The sequence below is a fragment of the Thunnus maccoyii genome, chromosome 14 (assembly GCF_910596095.1).
Source record: "Thunnus maccoyii chromosome 14, fThuMac1.1, whole genome shotgun sequence".
In the NCBI taxonomy this organism is placed as follows: domain Eukaryota; kingdom Metazoa; phylum Chordata; class Actinopteri; order Scombriformes; family Scombridae; genus Thunnus; species Thunnus maccoyii.
Genome location: NC_056546.1, coordinates 24,224,525 through 24,247,250, shown reverse-complemented (window position 1 = coordinate 24,247,250; position 22,726 = coordinate 24,224,525). Strand labels below are relative to the sequence as shown.

The 22,726-nt window shown below is 41.0% G+C and overlaps 1 protein-coding gene across 8 annotated transcripts; it reads right to left on the bottom strand.

Moving 5' to 3' along the window:
- Positions 1-2,263: 2,263 nt before the first annotated feature.
- Positions 2,264-22,590, bottom strand: ikzf1 (IKAROS family zinc finger 1 (Ikaros)). 8 transcript variants are annotated; one of them, XM_042433972.1, is made up of 8 exons: positions 20,091-22,590; positions 15,559-15,612; positions 15,277-15,390; positions 8,574-8,843; positions 6,832-6,999; positions 4,685-4,810; positions 4,094-4,225; positions 2,264-3,589 (listed from the first exon to the last, which is right to left on the bottom strand). In XM_042433972.1, exons 1-8 carry the CDS (start codon positions 20,422-20,424, stop codon positions 2,880-2,882), a joined length of 1,908 nt encoding a protein of 635 aa, XP_042289906.1. In that variant the 5' UTR covers positions 20,425-22,590; the 3' UTR covers positions 2,264-2,879. The 8 variants fall into 8 exon arrangements, with proteins under 8 accessions (XP_042289906.1, XP_042289905.1, XP_042289907.1 ...); XM_042433971.1 differs by having other exon boundaries at positions 4,094-4,228; positions 20,091-22,589; XM_042433973.1 differs by lacking the exon at positions 4,094-4,225 and having other exon boundaries at positions 20,091-22,588.
- Between the last annotated feature and the right edge of the window lie 136 nt (positions 22,591-22,726).

Here is a 22,726-nt window from a genome sequence, read left to right as displayed (position 1 = left end):
TAGAATTTGAAATTGACTGTTTTTGTCAACACAGACTGTATTTGAGAACAATGTAGATGGACATTTCTGTTCTAACTGCTTTATGTTTACTTTTTCCTGCTTTTTATCTCAACTTGATATTAAGAAGTTTTGGAAGTTCAACATTCTGATTTTAGTTTATGTTTAGATTTTCTATCTATTATTTATTCTCAGTTTTTAAGCCTCTTCTCTCCTTCGTGGTGTTCAGGCTTCCTTTCCAACTTTCCTGCAGGTGTAGGAATGCAGGATGTGTCCTCATGAATTCATTAACAAAATACAACAATTTTCTAATTTCTTTGTTTTTAAGACAATGGACATGCATCCCTATATGGACATCCAGGTATGTGAATCCTAAGCTGAAGAGACAATCAAATGCCATTTTACTCATGCACACATCTGTGATCCTATCAGGAGAGTCAGTTCCACAAGTTATATAATGCTGGCTGAAACGATGACCGAATACACAAAGTTTGCATTAAATATTTTATTGTGATCATCAATTAATGGGACACAGTCTTGTGAAGTGTGAAAAAACTTGAGTAGTAACACCTTGAAACTGTTGGGTCCTGTGATGAGCACAACTGGATTTGGTAAAGTCTAATTCATAAAGGAGTATTTCAGTCAGCTAGCTGAAAGGGGAAGTGAGATTTGGGATTCTGGCAGGGCCCAAGTTGGTTGGCCAGATTATCCCTCTCATGCAAATGCCCTCCCTCCCCTGTTGGGTCCCAGTGAAGCGTGGGGGCTCAGCGCTGGCCACAGCTGCTTCCCGTTTCTACTAAATCACACAGCAGCCATCTGGACGAGGCTGTCGCTGCACAACGCCGCTGAGCTCCTCCGCCGGCCCCAACTGGGCCTCTCCAGACAGGCCTGGCCCTCAGAGCCCCGGCCCCTGCCTTCTGCTCCAATGCCTGATCCTCTCTGTCCCAGCTCTCCGCTGCTCTCGCTCCTCAGAGGACCGGCCGTGCACTCTTCAGGTCCTGGACAAGGCACATGTCGACCTGCTGGTGTATGTATGCGTGTGTGTGTGTGCAGGGTCTTCACGCTCAAACACACCCTTCTGTGTATGTGCTGCTTATGCTACTGGTGCTCCCTTGATGTCACAATTATAACACGAGGGTCTCTGGGCAGGCAAATGCCACTGTGGAGTGTTGGCCTTGTCTTCCACTGTCTGTTTGGCATCCTTGGTTGATTTTAAGATGATAAAAATACATGTTTATAATTGGAAATCATGGAAATTATGGTTTGTACTACAAGAACAGAAATGATCACAATGAGCCTCTTTTTGTAAAATCTAGATTGTATTTTTTAAACACACTGTGATTTCATTGTATGTAGTATCTATCTATTGCACCTTTCACTCTATATTTTCTTTTAGTGTGTTCAGTGTTTTTGGTTGGGGTTTTTGGTTTTTTTTTTGCATTTTGTATACAAATGCCAGTCATTCACAGCTTCTCAATTTTTCCTTGACAGGAAGGCGTGAGCAGTATCTTGAATGACATCTGAACATAATGATTTCAGAGGGTTCGAGAGAATGAAATGAAATTTCCATATCTCTTAAGAAAGTGAAATGATGATGTAAAACTGAAATAAACTTTCCATTAACTCCAAGAATCATTTTCCTTCCTTGAATCATTTTTAATATAGACATTTCCATATTCTTTGACAAGTGGTTTATAAAGTCCAGTTAAGGAAAGACTCTGCTATTAAAAATGTACACATTTTGTCATGAAACATCAACATGTATTTATGATTATAAAGATGTTCCCGTAGCCCCTTTTTCATTAAACATTTTCCTCTGGAAATAAATTTCTACTGCTTTCATTTAATTACTCCACACTGACAAACAAAACACTTCAACACTCTTTGTGCATATATAAAATATCCTTTATTGATATTTTGCAAGCATAAAGCTCCCTTCGAACCTCAGATGGCTTTTTTTTTTTGTGAATGAAACACTTCATTACCATCAGGTATAAAACAAAAGACCAGGATAACATTTTCTTCTGATACAACTAAAAAATAGCTTCCAGCAGCAGTCATGTTTTCACTTCAAACACATTTAGTACAGTTCAACAGAAAGATAGGCAGCTTTTATTAAACTACTCTACAGACAAACACCAATCACAGTAATAAATACAAAAACAGACAGGCATGTAAATGTTATATAAATAATATGTAAGTTGGTACAAATACAAGAATACAGGTTTAAAATTGAAGTGTTGGTTTATCTACATTGATTGTAATGTTTTTTTTATTTATTGTATTTAATACTAATATTAAAATGGGTTTGCCTGCACTGAGAACAACTGCTGAAAATAATATTTTATTGACATTTCAGACACTTTGGCACAGAGATTTGAAAATCTAAAGATGGATTTTTTTTTTTAGAAAAAAAAAAAGTTGTAGCCTGGTTTACCATGAAGAAGGAGACAGCTTTATACATTCTATACAAGTAACAACTGCAAATAATGAACGCTATGTAGGATGTGGCAGTACTGAGGCACCGTAACTCTGACATCTTGTCTGCACTGAACATTATCTTCTGTCTTTAAAAATGACATGTGAGTTAATCTTCCTCTTGGTATAAACTGAAGTAATGAATGGATTTTAATTTTAATAGTTGTATACATTTATCTGTATTCAACAAACATGCATACTTTGTATAAAAAACACAACTTTCAGACATCAACAGTGTATTTTACATCATGTTTTTCTATGCATTTATTTCATGTGCATGTCTATTAATGAATGTGTGTGTGTGTGTGTGTGTGTGTGTGTGTGTGTGTGTGTGTGTGTGTGTGTGTGTGTGTTCCATGTGCTGTTTGTCTGTGTGAAAGTGTGTGTTCTCTGGTGGCCGGGGCTCAGTAGTGGTGCTCCCCTCGTGTCATGTGAGAGGAGAACTCGTATCGGTCTTGACCTCGGTGACCGCAGATGTTGCACACGAAGGGGTCTCTGAAGCCGTGGCAGCCCATGTGAATGGTGTACATGACGTGGTCCAGGAAGAGGACGCGGCAGTGTTCACACCGGTACGCCCTCACCTGCTCCCCGTCTGCCGTCACCACCTTGAAGCCCTCGGAGGCCATCTCCATGCTGGCCCGGATGGCCTCATACTGCCTCTGCTGCTCCTCCTTCACCAGGGGCAGCACGCCGTTCCTCACCCCTGAAGTGATGTGGTTGGTCAGGTAGATGAGGCTGGTCGCCGCCCCGCCAGGCCGGTCCTCGTTGTTGCTCTCGGTGTCTGTGGAGTCCTGGCCACTGTGGCTGGGCGAGCCGTCCTTCTCGCTGGAGGCAGACTTGGACTTGGAGAGCAGCAGCAGGTTCTCAGCTGCACTGTCTTTGGCCGACAGACTGTGGCCCGTCCCTGTGTGGCCCTCGGACCCCGGCTTGTGCAGCGGGTACATCGAGCTGAGGCCCACATCAGAAGAGGAGGCTGGGGAGGTCTGGACCAGTGGCCGGAGAGACTCAGCACCCAGGTAGCTGATAGCGCTGTTGATGGCCTGGTCGATGACATGGGGCTGAATCAGCTCGCCTGCTCCTCCGTCGTAGGAGAGATCCGACAGACGCTTGTCACCTGAGGACCCAGAGAGACAGAGCAGAGTTTAAACTTTCACCTACATCCTGTGATTTCAACATCTTGATACTGAGCTTGCTCATCTCTAGCTCAGCTTTTAAATGACTCACTGTTTTTGTTGTTTCTTGGTATCATGCTCTTAAATTATTCTCAGCCTCTGCATCATTTTTTTTTCTCTTTTGTTATGAAGATTGTCATCATTTTAATGTAAAATTAATATACAGGATAAAGCAACAAAAAAATCCTTTCAAACAATGATCAAAAAGATAAAATATAACAAAAGGAAAATGGCTTGACATGCATTAAACAAATTAAAGGCCTAATTCCTAGTCAGACTGAAATGCAAAAATAGACTTTTTTCTATTACACTGCATGCAAGAAATATGCAACAGTAACTGACACAAAACACATTGCAGCTTCACCAACACAGTCTTTAAAGGTGCAGCAGTCACACTCATTTACCAGCATTGTATTCACACAAAGGAAGCAGATATCAGCCCTTACCCACAAACTTCTGTGGCATAGTGCTCTTACGTTTAGCTACATTATTAGCTAGTCTGTCTAGCACCAAGGCTCTGTCAGATCCCGTCTGGCTTAAGTCTTCCCTCTGTTCATTCTGGTTGCTTTCTTCCTTTACTACTGGAAAGCAAGACAGAGAAGTAGATTTCAGAGTCAAAGTATTTGGAGTTTGTTTAAAGTGATGAGCTGGTGTAAGAGGGCTTTTTTTTAAACACATGCCTGGTGGTGGAGTTTTTCTCACAGAGCACAGAGCGGACTATTCTGACACATGTGAAGCACTTGGTCTGTAATTATAGTATTTGATCATGCGCACAGATAAAGTATAGTTATGTGTCTCAGCTTCAACTCAAATATTTTATAGTGTGTTCATTTAATTCATGACTGCAGACTCCATCAGAAAACTGTATTCAAATATTAATGAGATTAATTTAACCTGACCTGTTGGAGCATTTAATATCTGCGGCATTGTCTGCATAGTACACTGCTGTTTGCGTGCATAACGAGTCCTGCGCTCGGGGTAAAGTAGGTCATCAGATTTGGGTGTAAGTGAATGCGAACGTCCCATGAGGCACCAACCTGTGTAGATGCTGTTCTGCAGCCCCATGCACTGGAGATAGTTGTGACACCTCTCCTTGTGCTCCTCGAGAGAGCTGCGCTGCTTGTAACTCCGCCCACAGTAAGCACACTTGTGGGGTTTTCCAACTGCAAAAAAAAAAATACTACATCAGTCAACAGAGAAGTATAACAAAGTATAAAGTGGTTCATATTGAAGTGAACCAATGGCAGATGTAGTTTAAAAAACGTTTTAGTTGCTGTCTTTTTCAAATTTATATCACACAACACAGGAAGAGAGATTTTACATACAGTGTGACTGGAATAAATAAAAGGAAATGAATAAATAAATGGAATAAATTTAAGAAAAGAATGCTACCTAAAAACTTAATCAACAGAAAACGCAAGGAAAAGAAGTTTGGTTTGATTGACAGGATATTTTTGGTACATCCTGTGCCAAAAAAAACTTAGAGATAGATATTTTTATATTTTTTGGGAAGTTATGAGAATGACTGTAGCTTCCAATGAGGTTTTCAGATTATTCTGGGAATATTTCTGGGGGGAGTTTGAATTAACACATATGATGAGTATTTTATCAGATGATTCCTCTAAATTAAATTTGACTACTTGTACATCAAAAATACAAAGGAATAAGTAAAAGGATTGAGTATTTCCCAGAACTTTATTCCTGGCCGTGAAAATATAAATATACAGCTGAGTAAGTAAAATATGAGAAATCCAAATGATTAAAAGGAAATTCTCATGATGTCTGGTGAGATATTTTTGGAGTTGGAGTAGGGAGCATTGAGGAACTTGGTGTCACTATGTGCTCCTCCGTCCTCCTCTGCAGCTACACTCTCACATCCCCAGCCCTCTGTCTCCAGCCCCTGCTCACTTCTCCCACGCCATGTACTTTCCTCCAACTCCCCAGACCTGCCATCCTCAAGCTGTCCACCAGATGCCCTCGGAGTTTCCCTCCTTTCTCCATAGACACACCTGTTCCTACTTCTCATCAGTCCTGCAGTTACCTGGCCTACACCGTCCACCTGCAACTCATTCCTTTGTCAGCCAATTACTCTGTATACCAACCTAGATCCTTTTTTTCCCCTGTCAGATTGTTGTTGTTGTCATGGTGTTTTTTTGTCAGTGCTTTCGAGCTTCTGTTTTTGGTTACCTGGACCTGTGCCATATCTGCACCTGTTTGCCTGCCTGTCTGGACTTCCCTGTATCTCATCCCTACAACTCTATGGATTTAATACTACTGCTGTTTGGACAGTTCGGACTTGCCACCCATGCCTGTGAGCTTTTGACAATAAACTCAATGAACTGTCCCTACCTGCCTCTATAGTCTGCATTTGGGTCCTTCCCCTGCTGCTGCGTAATACACACCACCTGTGACACTCGGATTCATGACTTTGGTATTTCTAAAGTTCTGGCTACAGCCCTGGACATGAGCCACTACCATATCTTATTCTTCTGTGCCATAGCTCTCCGTTGTTGTCCAAAAACTATTAAAAATATATCAGTTGTATATCAAACTGCATCAGAAAACAGTCCCTGACTACTGCACTAGTTAGTCCTGTTTGTCAGTGGGCTTGGGGCTGAGTGCTACAGACAGAGCAGTGAATTCAAAAAGTGTGAAAAACTTGGACTAACAGATTGTTGGTTTCGGTCTTTTCATGGATATAGAGTAACATCATGAGCCACATTCTTTTACTGCATTTTTATATCTTCTATGCAGCCATTAGTTTCCATTCATTTTAGTTCAGTATGTCATGAAAACCAACTTTTACAGACTTAAAAAGTGCTTGAGATGGATAATCGGAGTGATCATAATTGACTTTAGTCACTTATCGTTTAGTAATGCAGTTAAATTTACACACTGAGCTGAAAAATTGTGTGCATTAGTAATTTGACATGTTTAGTTCACAAACTATTGAGAGCAGGCTGTGCAAGTGTAGTGTTTACACCCAAAAATTTCATTAACACATACTTCTGCAAAGCATTTGCAAAAAAAAAGTGACACCATATCTACACCCTGTCAACTTCCCCTTATATAGCCCCGAGCTCTCTCTGTATAAACTGCACAACATGTTGTGTCTTTTGTAAAAGCTTCCTAGAATTACTATGAGTGCAGAAGTTTTCTGTGTGGGTGACCTTTGCGTACTCACCCGAGTGGGTGCGTAAGTGGCCTGTGAGGGCATCCCTCCTGCGACAGGCGTAGTTGCACAGGTGACACTTGAAGGGTTTCTCCCCTGAATGGAGCTTGATGTGACGCAGCAGGTTACCCTTCTGGGTGAAAGAAGCACCGCACTGGCTGCACTGGAAAGGACGTTCTCCTGAGGACAAGAACACAACAGACACACATTACTGTAAAGGGGCAGATAGTGGAAAACACACAGAAAAAGAGCAGAAAATGTTAAGAATACTGGCACCCAATTTTATTTAGTTTGTATCCTATCAGGCAGTTTGATGATTCATGACTTTTTCATAGCACCACTTTCCCTAATCTCTCTATGATTGATCCCTCCACTGACAACAATAAAAGCACAAAGTCTTTGTCTTTGCTATGTGGATGAAAAAGCGGGCTGCTGCTGTGGGAATATGGGGTCACTGCACTACAAGCATCCCGAACGACAGAACAAGCCGGATGATGGAACGTCTGCGGGGCGATCCAGCAGCCTCTGGGAGGGTTTCACAGCAGAGTGACACTCCATCTCTCCATGCTCCCCCTGCCCCACCGACTTCTGGTGCTCTGATCGAACAAGAGCCTTTCAGACTCAGCCTGCCAGTTCCGTAATGCACCATTGCCTAGGTCAATTTGATCTGAAAATCTCATTTTTTCCTCTTCTTCGTCTCTAAAATAAGAGCGGCACATCACAATGCAAATTCAGCCTCATTTGAATAAAGCGAAGGAAACACTTTGTGTTGAGAGCCAGTCTTCCTGATCAGCGCTTCTGGAATAAACCAATATCCAGCCTCTCCGAGTGTTGTGGCATTCTGTGAGAACGTTTTAATATGGCTTTTTTTTTCAAAGGCCCCCCATAAAATAAGAGTCATCAGTGAAGCAGCAAAAATATATAAAAAAGGAAATTCATTAAAAATGCATTTCAGGAGCAAAGACTCACCACAGAATATTTTCTATTTAAATAGGAGGCACTTCATTATATCTTTTATTGTACTTTCTTTTGCATTTACATTAGTCAAGTGTTCCTTTCTTCCATTTTGAGTTTCATTAGTTTCTAAAGCTTGACAGTTACGTGCCTTTTTCAAAAATGTTCCCCACCACTGGTTTGGGCTCATTACAATAGAATATCAATTTTGAAATTTGAAGAACTTTTAATAGCCAGATAATTGTCACTTCATGGAGATTCCATTTAATTGCCACAGATATCCTGTTTCTCAACTCAGGGCATGTTTTTTCGGACCAAGTTCGTCTCTGCTGCTTTATCGCACAATAATATGATCAGTTACTATTGCTTGTCATGTGGTAATTCAGAGTCATTTAGATGAACAATAATGAATGCTAATGGTACGCACAAAGTCTATTTCACGCACGATAGGATGGTCTGCATGCATACAGCCAAATGCAAGGATGCCATTACAACTACAACTGAGTATAAGGGTTACTGCAAACATAAGGACAGGCTTTAAAGTGTATTTCTAAGACCTTATCAGGACTGTTTGTGTGTAGGTAAAGAAGACACAGAGCTACAGTTATATACACTGTTAATGCCAGAAAACAGTAGGGGACAACTACTTTGACACCTTCATTTTGCCATTTAAAGTCTGAAAAATGCTCTAAACATGAGGAGGAGCCACAGCAGCCACCTAACTAGCCCTCATCCATCCTGTCATACTAACAGTCAACATGGGTGCAAAGGAAGGGCAAGAAGTATTGCAGATGGCTTACCAGTGTGGCTTCGCTTGTGCACCATCAACACATTGGGGCCAATGCAAATTATCCCACAGATATCGCACTTGAGCTTCCCGTTGGGCAGCCGGATACCGCCGGCAGAGGAGAAGGCCTTGGCTTCGGGGCTCGGCTGTGAGCCGTTCACCTTGGCGCCCGAGGAATCGATCACGCGCAAGTCTTCCGCGCACTCCTCCTCCTCCACACCATTCATGTCACAGGCCAGCCCATTCTCCTCATCACTGCGAGCCTCAACTTTAATGTTACAGGCTGGAAAAGAGGGCAAGGGGGGGCCACGGTTTAGAATACGAGCATGGTTCTTTCATGATGTTATATACTAGAGATGGGCAATTTATCAGTGTGATATTGATGCTGCGACATGAGAATAGATAGAGCGGCTTATTGTAACATTGTAATGTAGCCTTACAGTTGCCTTTGCCTGGTCTGAAAGGCTTCATAATAGGAAAAGGATATGATTTTCTGAACCAATTCATCTGTCCTCATTTAATGAATGAATTTTTCTAATAAATATTAGGTCTTTATATCCACTTTACCTAATTGACCATTTCTAAGAATGCATGTGAATTTGTTTTGCCTTATAGGTGAGCCTCTGACTTTTCCTCACTCTAAGTAAAAACATATTTTTTCTGTCATTATTATTATTTGTAATTTTTTTATATTAATTGTTTTTATTTCTTACTTTTAAAAATAATTTACCTGACTGATTTCTTTGATTTATTGTTTGGGTTTTCTTTTGGTCAGATGCTTTCATATACTCATATGTTTTGTTTTTTTAATCTCTGTCTTTTTTTTCATATTGCTTTGTTACTTGTAATTAGAAATACATTACATGTTTACTTGCTCAATTTATAAAGATTATATTGATCAATTCAAACTGTGATTCGAAGCCATGAAACTGACCTTTAAAACTACATATGTTAAAATATGGCCTGGCTTTATATGTCAGTATTGTTCTGTTCATTCCCTCTTGCCTGAATATGACTAGAGCTACAACAGCTAGTATACAGTAAGACATTTTCATGTTTACCGGGATGCTGCATCAAAACTGCCAAAACTCCCCCTCACTTTTCATGCCTTTTTGTCAATTCAACCAGAGAGAAGCCAACAAACATTAGATAAGATCAACCCACAGCCTACACATCTACAGCTAGAGCTTTTCTCTTTTAAAGCTGCGTTGTACATTTCATAAGGATACACAGGTGGATAGCATGTCTAGTATGTTTGAGGATGTCAGCGATGAGATGAAGAAACGAACAGATCATCTCACACCATCACACTTTGGTGAAACAAATGACAAGATAAACAGGAAACAGAGACACAGGAAGCAGTGTGAAACTAGGGACGACAGTGTCTATGAGAGCAACCGAGTATGATGAACACATACACAGGCGCACTTGCTTTTGGCATTTTCATCATCTTGGTTTTTCTATCCTTCCAGGTATTAAGAGTTATTATAAAAATACTGTCTAACTGATGATTACCAAGTATAAGAGCTAGTAGAAAAAGTCCATAACCTCCATTTCTGGTGTTCCCGAAGTCATCAGAAAAGAGAAGTGTCCTCTGTGTTGAGCCACCATCTCCCTCTTTTCCCATCAGAGAACTTTAGAGAACTGACAGATCTTGCAAGTCCCACAGCTACCAGCATGTGGTTTGCATGTCACGGTGGCAGCCTGATTTCCCCATGCCTCTACCTCTGTTTGTACAACTGAAGAGGAAGAAGTGGAAATCATGAAATATAGGAATCTATGGAAAAGGGGAAGCTTCAGAAAGAGGGCCTGTCTAACTGAAATACCAAGAATTATGGAGAAGTGACAGAAAGGGAAGCACAGGAAAGGAATTGTATAACAGCCTGTAACTGAAACTTTTTTTTTTTTTTTTTTTTTTGCAGGAGTCTCGATTTCACCGAGAGCCACCGACGGAGCATAAGTCCCCAAATGTACAGTTCAGAATGTTTCCCATAGAGAGCAGGAGGTGGAGCAAAATTGGAGAACTAATGAGATATTTACGGTTACTTTTCCGATCAAAACCACATAATCTGATCATCCATCTCCACACAACTTTTTTTTGTTCATTTTTACTCATGTATTCGTCTGCTGAAATCTTTTGGACGGACTGTCTTGTCTTTGTGCTGAGCAGATGAGATAAGACAAACACCAGCCATGCACGCAAAGGGAAGAGAAGGCTTCACTGTTTACAAAAACAAAATGGTGCTTAAGTTCTGTGAAAGTGCAAACGCTGATGATGAGTTTTGGTAGAGAACTGTGTATGAATTACTTAGCAAACACCTTACATGTGCACCCAAAATTAAATTATGACCCTGTTTACATTTGCTTTTAAAATGCGTCTTGGGTGATCGGATCACAAGTGGACAGCACTAAATACAAGTGAAAATGATCACAAAGACTCATCGTGATGCGATCACCAAAACCTTTTGTAGTGTAAAAGGCAATGTGTCCTGATACATCCCCAACAAGGACGTAACAGGAAAATATGTCATCACTGCAGGATGTGGTGGTTGTTTGGTGACAGCACACCAACACCAAATAACTTTGTCCTGTCAATCTCAACAGTTGAAATAGCCCATTACATGTATATTAGTTCTTGAAACGTTTTCTTAGCTTGCCCATGCGAAACAAATCCGCCATTTGTCTGGCGACAGACTGACAAACTAACTGTGCGCGGGGCCCTTTGACCTTCTAGCAGAAGTCACATAGGCAGTAATAAAATCTGAACACAAGTAGTCAGCTAGACACCTTGGAGACGCATGATAAACATAGGTGTGAACAGCGATGAGTCTTGACTCCACTTGTGTTTGGATCAACAAAACACAAATTTTTTTTTGGAGTTCTGGTTTGATATGCATTTTTTTAACCAGTGGTTGTGTCAGTTTTACCTTCACAACCCTGTCAGATGAAAGTACCCTTTAATCAACACTGCTGTTGATTTCACCCATTGATCTATTACTTTTAGCAACTATTAGCAAACAATTTCAACTGTTTATTCATTTAGTAATTTAAACTGTCTCTATTAACCATTGATCAGTTGTTTTTACTTTAACTGTTTATCCAGTTTATGTTATAAAACATATAATATTTCAGCCATTACTTGTAACTATTTCACCATTTATCCATTAGGCTACTTTAAGCTAGCTATTTCGACTGCTTATTTTGTTACTTAAAGCTAACCATTAATCCATACTCCTCATCTTTCTTGCTAACTAGTTTATGCACACACTCAACTCCTGGTGTTCAAGTGTACCAGCTGACTCAATGTGAGGATTTCTTTTTAAAATTCAAATTGTAATTTCAATTTCTTTCAAATTAGTTTTGATACTCCACAATCTTTCCATGTAACCTCAAACAACTGCATAAGTACCACCAGGTGTACAAGGGCCCAAGGTTGGGAATCACTCACTCATTTACACTTTCTGTGACATTTTGTGAAGTTCACTCAAGTTATGCACGCATCCTACTTGCTATGTTTGTGGAAGTGAAAGAAAATTACAACCTGATCAGAACAGCTGGAGTCATCATTTTTTGAGACTTTACGTTAGTGAGAGGTTCATTGTGGAAATCAATAAAAAGGCTCAGTCAGACTATCGTCTTGCTCAATACTGGCCTCAGAGGTGAAAGAGAAAAGGAATGGTTGTAACTCTGAAATATAAAACCCTTCATGTTCATATCTGCTGTCGGTTTCTCAATTCTAAGACATGTAATACACCTGCAGCGAGGCTCTCAGGTCATCTGCCGGCTGTATTAACGGAAGCAGACAGAAGGGAACCATGAACACTGGGCTTGGGCTACCTACTTCTCATGGATATGGGGAAGTTGTGACTAAATTGGGAGTAGGAAGAAGGCTTTTTGACTTTATATCATGTTTGTCACAGCCACACATCCTGATTTGCTCGTTTTGGGAAGCAAGTGTCAGATCACGTAGTCGACAAACAAAACAGCTCGCAATAAAAATGGTTATAACCTTGTGTGGCTCTAAATGTTAAATCCTCAGATTACTAATAAAGGCACACAGACGGTGACGGAGGATGAAACACTGATAAAATCTGAGAGAAGTGACTAACAAACATAAAAAATAATGTGCAGCATTAGTATAAAAGAGGCATTTTATCAAGCTGCATTGACAGAGGTAGATAGCAGATATAGGAAGCAAGTTAGCAAGTGTGTTAGTACATGTGTGCAACGTGGAGACACAGGGAGCTTGCTGGGGGTTCCTGTTACCGAGCTGTGCTGCTCTCACTGCCTGAAAATAACCCTGTGTGCAAGGTAGTGGAACCACATGTGTTAAACCACGCCAGCAACACGCTCAACACGACTTGCAGGAACACCAAAAACAGCCTGCTTTTCCCCTCACACTTTTTAAAAAAAAACTCGCCTCCGTGTTTTCGGGAACTAGACAGCTAAGTCTCCCTCTCAGTCTCATGTCTCTGACATAGCTGTCTGATTCACTGAAAGTGAAAGAGAAATCTTTTCACTGGGATGTTACGAAGGTCATCTTGCCGCCTTGTGACTTTAACCAGATATGTCCTCATACTTAGACATTCACGTGTATTTCCGAAAGGCATCCAACTCAATCTCACAAGATAATAAATAAATTTTGTTTGTTTTCTGTGAAAATTGACTAAACTTTAAAAAAAATTTGGGCAAAAATATTTTTCACTTTGATGTTTTCTTTATGCCTGAAGTCACATATATGTGGATTGCAGCCGTGCGAACGAGAAGCAGTAATGACGATCCTGGCTGTGAGGACTTATTTGCAACAGGAAACAACCTGGTTTTGTGGTTTTTGAGCTTTCAATACTTTGAGGTCCTGTGTCCCACATACAGTCCCTCTGCTTTTCAACCCTTTTCACTACAGAGAACTGAGCAGCACATGATCCTGGGTGATAATTATAACTCATTCGAGCTTTTATCACAGAGGCAGCGATGCATAGATGTACCAGATACTTACACTTCCCTTCTTTCTTTCTCTCTGTCCCTATATAGACACACACACTCATACGCAGTGATCGTACTGTACAGGGAATGAACAGAAACTCACATGTTGTACAGAAAGTCAAAGATCAACTCTGCCAGCTGTGCGCTCTTTACTTTTTTACTATATGTGCCACCAATAAAAGTCAAACATTTAAATCATTTGCTTTCTGACTCTCCCATCTTTCCTCGATTGAACTAAACCTCTCAGTCGACTGAGATGAGATGTACTCCGTCAGATAAAATGTGGCTAAACACACGCTCCCTAACTTTCAGTGTTTCCGTTGTTTAGATCTCCTTCACACAATGTTCAGAGATTCCTGCATGACAGCTCAACAGTTGTATAGTCAAACAGAAAGCATTTGTGTGTTTGTGTGTGTGTGTGTGTGTGTGTGTGTGTGTGTGTGTGTGTGTGTGTGTGTGTGTGTGTGTGCATGCAGGTGTGTGACCTATGTGGTGTAGTGATGCGCTGATCTCTTGAGCTTGGCCCTGTTCCTGGTGTTATCTCCAGGAGTGTTGAAACTGTCTGATGGCAAGTTCTTCTTAGGAAACTCTTACACATCCTATTTCAGTTTCCTCTCACATTTTATTTTTGACTGTGTGCTGCTAATCTTTGCCGTTATCTGGATACGTGGAAAAACACAGATAGGATGGTCAAATTTGAGCAGTTATGCTTGTTGTTGTTGTTTTTTTGTTTGTTTGTTGTTGTTTTTTTGCCACTGACTAAAATAATTTGTCATGATGAAAATAAAATATATAACCAACATTTTCCAGATCCTGGGCTGCCCCTCTTTTAGCACATTTCACATCTTTAACTGTCTGAAACATTTTCTCAAACCTGTCTGATTCATTATATCTATATCTCCTATATTTGTGAATGGTAAACATACCATAAATTAATAAAATAAGTGATGAGTAACTGTTGAAAACTGTGACTAACATTTTGGACATTTTGTAAACAGTATTCAGCTTGAATTTCATAGACTAATAACAATAATAAGCAAAATTAAACCTGTGTAATTTATCCTATGAAAACTGTATGTTATATCTGATTCATCTTGCTGTCATGTAAAAACCAATTAGCCTCTAATGTCCCATAATGATTCCACCTTAAACATTTCCTGTTTTCTGACATACCACCCGTGTTAGGAGACTTGAGATAAATATACATCGCAGATGTGAATTCCCTCGCCTGTTTCATCCTTATTTTCACTACGATATTCCCTGGCTTGATGTTCACAAACTCAAATCAAGGCCACATTAGCTATTCCTTAAGATTCGGCTTATTAATGACATGCCATGGATCAAAGGGATTTTTTTTTTTTTTTTACCTTTTCTGCCAATGACCTAAATGTGCCTCTTTGCAGCTTAAAATTAATTTTCCAAGGGATTTGGAACAGCAAATATCTCCCACTGGATGTGCCTGGGATTAAGTTATAAAAACATTTTATGCTTTTATATATATGTATATGTTATGCTTTTGATACTGACATACGTTGATTTAACCATTTAACTCTGATTTGGCCGCTTTGGAAGTGAATACATTAATATTGTGGAAAGGCACTGCTGCTTCATGGGATACACTCAACTTAACACAGCAATCACACACTTATGTTAATTTACTCTTAATTTTTTTTGCAAGCATCAGTGATGTTCTGACTGGCTGTGGGTGTATTCGGAGAGATGTTGCCTCATACCTTTGTCCCCTCTGTTGTTCTGCTGGTGGGTGGAGCTGGCTGACAGGTCCTCTGGGACGGCCATGGGCTCCTCTGCCTCTTCCGATGCTTCATTGGCAGGGGGGCTGTCCCTGCCTGGGGAGACACACACCAGCAAGCACCCATCACTCACCACGCAACCCCTTGACGTGTCTCATTCAGGAGAAGTAAAATTACCTCGGGCTGGTGTAAGATCTGTTTGTGGGCCTATTGTATCTACTTTCTGCACTCTACAGTTCAATCATGCAGTAGGTAGTCTTTTACCTGGCATCTGGGCCATTTCCTGGGCCTCCTCTGTCTCCATGCGGTGCAAGTACTCTAATGGGAGAGAGATGGAGATGTAGAAGTGTGTAAGTTTAATCAAGTGCATGCTGAGGAAACAACATTATAAAAAGCTAGAGGGGAGTAAAGGGTGTACTTTCTCGGTGTGACTCAGTCACCTCAGTGAGATCACTCTTGTCACAGTGGCAGACACACCACTGTCCCTCACATTACATTACAAAGAATTACAGACATTTTCATTACAAGTCTGACAGAGAGACTGAACTTGGAGAGTGGCTTGGTTGGTAGCGCAGGGTTGCTGGGAATGGGCTTTCAGACCACATTTGTTATTTATTGTTAATTTCCTGCCACGTAATCATCCAAAAATGCAAACTGACTGCCGCAAAATTAAGCAGAAAATTAACTGGCCCCAGGTCACCGAGGATGCGGGTGTTTGCCATGCCCAGCTGATCGGCGCTCGTGTTCTCTCTAATTTACTGAGCATGCATCGCTGAGCCCGCGGCCTGAGCACAGACGCATGCAAGCCACAATCAGAAACAAAATGATGGGAGGAAAGAGAGGGAGAACGAGAAGAAGAAGAAAAGCGAAAGAGCGGGCCACTAAGGCAGCGTGATAGATATAGAGATGTAGAGATGTAGATAGCAATGGAGGGCAAGGAGTCAGAAGAGCAAATGCAACAGGAAGGTGTAGAGAAAAGAGATTAAGAAAAGAAGAGGGACAGAAAAGCAGGCCGAAGGACAGAGAAGTTCTCTTTATTTATTAATTTTTTTAGCAAGACGAGGCAGTCGAGTCCAGAAGCGATCCTCCGGCCAGGGCTGAATATCTGAGGAGTCACCAGTGCTCGTGGCCCCATTAATAATGGATGGCCCTCAAGCCTGCAGCAGATGGGCCCGACAGCCTCAGCCCCAGCTCCGCCACTTCAAGAAGCCCTTGGTGGGGCCGCTGCCCAGTCCAAGCAGCCACACAGGGAGAAGTGAAGCTCCCGAAAATAGCGAAACAAGCCCAAGGGAGAAGGGGAACCTAGGCCTTCCTGTTTTACTGACAGATGGCTCCACACATTTGGAACAAATAGTGGGAAGCGACCGGGCCGCTCTGTCGCAACGCACAATATTCTGCGGAGTCAAGTCAGGAGCTGCAGACGCCCAGGATGCAAGTGTGAGGGGAGGAGGGGGGGGCAAAGGTCACTGGTGCAGATGATTTGTTCAGCACAACACGGGGTGTTGCGTGTTACTCTGCTGAGCTACGACTCTGCACCGTCGTCCTTCAGCATCTGGAGTTTGGAGGTCGGGGGCAGAGGGAGGTATATTCTCATGTGCCCTTTTTTCTGGGCAGATGGCGCGAGGGGAAACACGGATGTGTTGGTGGGGGGGCTTCAACAGAAATAAAAAAGAGAGTTCCTACATTCAGCCACAACCCACTTGCGTAGGCATGTGGAAAGTAAGGTGCACACTGAATATTCAGGAAGTAGCTATTTTGTTTGAGCACGCAGTGATACTATTTTCATTCTGTTTTTATTTTCTGTCTTTGACGTTTTGTCACTGCTCTAAAAACTGCTTGCAGCCCACTTTTACATACTGTTAATTCTGCTAAAGTTTAAAGTCTTACTTAATAAACACTGAAAACATATTTTCTGTGCAATTAAAATCACTTTCACACAACTACTGTCACAAGCCATACGTTTTTTCTCTCTTACTTAACTGAATCAAACTAAAACACTGAAAACGTCAGTTTTCCCCTTATTCTCCTCCCCTTATTGCTCATGTCCTGGTTGTACCCAGAAGATGTGTGTGTGCATCTGTGTGTGTTGGTGAGTGTGTGTGTGTGTCATGAACTGGGGGCAGGTGGACTCTTTCAGCAAGTGAAATGGAAGTCTCAGAAAAGACTTCACAGTGAGTGCAGGGGGGACTGGAAAAGTTTGGTCTGAGTACGTCAAGTGAGGAGAGGCAGGAAGAGGCTTGTGGGTTGACAGAATTCTCAGTCCTCCTCCTCTCTATGTGTGTGTGTGTGTGTTTGTGTGTGTGTGTGTGTGTTTGGTGGATGGTGGTGGGGGAGGGGGTTAGAGGCGTCTGCTCAGAGTGAGGTGCAAAAGCTACACCAGGGAGCAGGGTGGAGATGAGAAACAACGAAACCGTTAACAGATACTGAGGACCACACCAGTAAAGTTTGGATACCCAAGAGGAAGCTCATATATATTATGAGTGTACATAACAACACACATTTAAAATAAAATGTAAATATTGGAACACATGAAGCAGCACTCAAGTATCTGAATGTAAAAACAGATGTAACAAAAAATGACACACACGTTATTTTCACGGTTTCAGTCAGAATGAGATTAAAGTTTGATGTTATTATAATTCTTATAATTGTACAAATTTCATGTAATAACCCAACAGTAAGACACAATCCAACCAAGTCTGTTAATTTTATGGAATGATAAAAACTAAAGGTCAAAAATAAAAGGTCAAAGAGGGTCACATTAAATATTTCTATATGTGTTTCTGCTTATGGAAACTATGGTTTTTCAGTGTAATAAAACTTAGGTAATATAACAACACACATCATTGTTGACCTCACTCTAGTTACATGTAAAAATAATATCAATCATATCTTATTATTTGTTCCCACAGTCCACTAAAAGTTTCCAGTTTAGACAGTTTCTAAGCAGACTTACTGACGATTAATGAATTAATAATTTTCACTCCTGTGGGTTTATGAGAAGTAATGAAGCTGTGGGCGCTTTCTTATCAAGCATCAGAAGAGGAGATTACCCTACACTGCCAAGCAATGTGGTGCACGGTCAACTTTGTTCATATTCACACGGAGATTCTCATCAGTAATTCATGAAATGTATGAGTGTAAGTGGGTAGATAGTGTTAGCGGATGTGTTCTGGGAGCCTATCGAGGGGGTGAGGGGAGAGTAAAGGTGCGCTGAAGAGAAGTTTCCTTCATTTGCATCTGACACACTTCACTACTCTGGTATTCAGACAGTACAATCATTTTAATAACTGTCTGTCTTCCTCTGCCCTCTCCCCCTCTCTCCCCCCCTAACCCCCCTCCTACTTCTGTTTCTACTGACAAGAAAGATGATGTATCTGCAGACAGATTTGCAGCACTTTCAGCACTTCTCTTTCCAACTGAGCTGTGAAAAAGTCACATTTGTGCAGGTGTGTTTCCAAGTTTTAAGTAGATCTAACAACTAAAATGAGACGAGTTTTCTACTACTTTTAGCCAAGTTTTAGATTTTGTTCAATTGTTGCATTTCAGTGTGATTTGAGTGAAATTACAGGATCATTAACTTCCCTTAAATGTCTCAAACTGTGAGTAAAAAATATTTTAATTAAAAGTGAATTCATATATACAGGTTACATAATACGAAGCTGCTGTCTCATGAGAAAAAATACAGTTTAAGATTTGAACAAATGAATGTAACCTCATTGCTTTACGCTACGTTAAATATACAATGTATAAGTCAAACGCTAATGGCCAGTAATTTTTTTTTGCAGAGACACAGCTACTACAACCAGGAACTTTAGATTTTGCAACGTGTTAAAAAGCAGAAAACACTTTATTTCCTCAACAGTTTGAGAGTGAATCTTGCTGTTTTTGGTCTGGGCGTTGATGAGCAACTTTCCACCTCAAAGTCAGCCTTGTAAAAAGTTTCATCAGTCCTGCCTACTGTATGTGTCTGTGTGTTTTTCTCTTCCCTTCACGCAGTCGTTAAACAACGAACTGAGACTGTGGTTCGAACAGCTGAAAACAAAGCTTACCGGTATGGAGAATTATCAAATTAATCGATCAATTCATGTGAAACATTTTTAGATACAGGGTTAGTCTGTGCGTACTGATTTCCTGTTCAAGCAGCGCTGAAATATTTTCACATTCGGTTATGTCTTTGGCCCCCGACAATTTTACGCTCGAGACAAAAGTTACAAAAATGAAAATATGTCTTTTAGAATATTTTATCACACTTCAGATTCAGAGGTACTATCTGAAGTTCATGAGTGCGCACAACTGTTGCAACAGGTGCTATAACAGAAGTGTAAAAACGTATTAAACAAGTTAAAATTGTAACGGAAGGCGTAGATAATTAGTAGGAAATGTTAGAAATTAGAACAGTATTTTTAAAGAAATCAGAGTTATTGTGAAATATTTATCCATATGTTCCCAAAAGAAAAAGGCACATGGAAAAAAGGGGAACATCCCACAATTTCCCTTAAATTACTATTTAGTAACAAATAACACGGAAAAAAAATCTATTTTTGTGTACTTAATCTTAAAAAGTACTGTGGTTTGTTAATCAGTTATATATCCTCTGTCAGAAAAGAAAAGCGCGCACCAAACGGGATCTGATGCTGCGCCGCACCTGCACCGAAACTCTAAGGAGTCTCTTCCAGTCAGGTGCAAGTCTCCTAAAAATCTTCAGAAAAAAACAGCGTGGGATCAATTTAGAGGTCTTGACCTAGCCTTTGAGATTAGTGTCGAGCTATAAAGCGCGGTGGAAGTCACTTTACCTGCTATTCCTTGAGTTTGCAGTATGAAGTTCTTCCAACTCTCCCCGGCTCCATGTGCAGAAGGTCGCAGCGCCGCGGCGGCCCCATGGAGCTGCGCCCTGAGTCCCTCCCCTCTCCACTGCACTTCCTCGTTCCAGCCCAACATGACTATGTCTCTGAGCTCGGCTGAAGCATTTTGCTTGCTTTTATCCACAGGCCGAGTCTGCAGCGGGGAGTCGAGCCACGGAGCCCTTGGCACTTGCTTTGTGCCGTGCCAATAAAAGCTGACACCCAGTAGACCATTACTGGCAGCCATGCATGAGATGGGATGAGGCGCGCGAGGAGAGTGGACCATTCATTGTTTATTTATTTCATTCTCACCGAGGAAGCTGATGGGGGGGACTCCTCACTTGCATATTGGACAGCTCCCCTTCTGTCACCTGTTCTGGCACGCTGAAGCAGTCCATGAAATTAACACAACTCTTTTCTTTCTCATTTAATGAGGTTTTTTTTTTTCTCATTTTCTCTTTAATGTTTCATCCATTTGACTGCTCTCTCTGTTCTGTGTTTGCCCCCTCAGTGTTAAAGTCTCCTGGTCCTGCCTCATCACATCAGCAGGTGTCCAGAATCAGGATTATAATTTTTTTTTTTTTCAACATGTTTTTTACTTTCTGTTTTAAGATGCATGTATATTGAGCATTCTCACAGTCCTGCAGAAGATCATTTGCAGATACGCATTATATTCACTGAAATGTGGCTTTCCCTGTGGTTTACTGCGCAGGAGTGTACAAACCAGCACTATGCATAACACTGACTCTGGAAACCCATTACATATTTTTTTTAGTTTCAGCTGCAGTCATTAGTATCATCTCTGCAAGCCACTTTTTTAACTTTAACACTGGACACTTTGCGGCAGAGTCACTCATCTAAATTCACAACTACTTGGAAGTGACTTGAAACTGAAATACACAACACTGAATGTAAATTAGCAAACCGTTTCCACAATTGTCTGCAGCACATACAAGGAGATGGGGTGAAATAATTCACCTACTGCCCTTCTGTCATCATTCATGCTGTTTGTATGAACATAACGTAAGGACAGTGCACTCAGCTACAGCACAGCAGCAGCCACCCATTACTATACGGACCCCTTTCAGATGTTTAATAACTACTTTCCAATTTTATTATACTGCCAATGCCAATTTGAAGTGTCAGTCTCCTGCACAATTGTGCAGTTAAATAGAGTGAAGGGTGCCCATATAATGTCTGAAATTAGTAAAATAAATATAAATTGTGGATTAATATTGATAGAAATTTTAAATAAATAATGAGTTACACCTCTAGTTTGGCTAAAATAACTCACCGCTCATTCTCCTGTCATTACTATCTCATATGAATCTCTTGTAGGGAAGATTTTTGCTGTAATGACTGTATTTCTAATCACTGGAAGAGGTTTTTCCCCTTTCTATGCAGTAAATTTCACTGCTGATTAAGTTACTGGAGTTTTTCAGTTTCCCAGAAGTGGTTGTTAAATTCTTTTAATTTGCCTTCCAGTGTTTTCTCTGCTTATGACTGTTTTTCCCAGTATCCTACAGTCCCCAGGCCCCACACAGCACTCTTATCTCAGGAGAGGCTGTATGTTTGCTGGATTGCTGAGTCACCTTTCGTGGGAGGCTGCCCTTATCTCCTAAGAAGCAAGACATTCAGGCAGTTGGTTGCAAAAGGAGGAACTTTGGGCAGGAGCACTGTGGCCTGCTGTGTCTTCACGGCCATTATATGGATTGCTGCAATGCTCGCTGACTTCCTCAAAGCCTGACGGCTGGCGCTGCCTCATTTGTTAGGTCAGAGGCTGCACTTTTTGGACATGTGCAGGTATGAAAAGCTGCGGTATGAGGACAGAGGGAATGCTGGGACTGAAATGTGACTAGGCGCTATCAGCGAATGCAGAGCTGTTGGATCATGACTGTGGTCCTCCATGAACCAGAGATACTGTCACGTTCAGTGACACAGCAGGTCCATTTACTGTGTAATAAGAACAATGATTCAGTCTATGTTTTCAAGAAGTTACTGCTCAATACTCACTGCCGGCTGAGTTCCTGATCATCATTCCAACTCTGACATCTATAAAACATGTAGAAATTGTTTCTGGTCATGTGGAAATACCTGCATATGAAAGCACATTTCACTGAATTCTGAATAATGTAAGATTATACTTCATGTATGGACTGTAATCCACAGCTGCACATCAAACTAAACATAAATAACCCTGTGCTCCTTCAGGTTAATCTGCAACATGCAGCAAGTTCCTGTAATTAAAATCATCACCTGGCAAGTCTCAAAACATCATCAGGCAATGTAGCCGGTCGACTACCGAACAATAGGTGCAGGCTGGTTCTTATTTCATGGATCTTTAAGCAGTATTCACTGTTTTCACATTTGGAAGCATGAGCAGCATGTAACCCTTAATTGGTTTCAACACCTTAATAAGTCAAAGACGTTCAAGACTGATAATCACATTAAATAGTCCAATTTATCTAAAAAGTCAATTGCAAACTGAAAAACTCTCTTTCTTTAGGAATGCATTATGCTCTGAGGATGTCAGAGTAAATTAAATTCCCCTCTGCACACTAAAGCATCAATTTCCTTATGGTAATTAT

Coding starts and splice junctions, on each gene's coding strand:
- ikzf1 (XM_042433971.1), bottom strand. CDS start 20,424: ATGGTCCACTCTCCTCGCGCGCCTCATCCCATCTCATGCATGGCTGCC. Junction 8,844..15,276: donor GAACAACAGAGGGGACAAAG/GTATGAGGCAAC, acceptor CCTCTTTTCCAG/CCTGTAACATTAAAGTTGAG. Junction 4,229..4,684: donor GCAGAACAGCATCTACACAG/GTTGGTGCCTCA, acceptor CTTGCTTTCCAG/TAGTAAAGGAAGAAAGCAAC.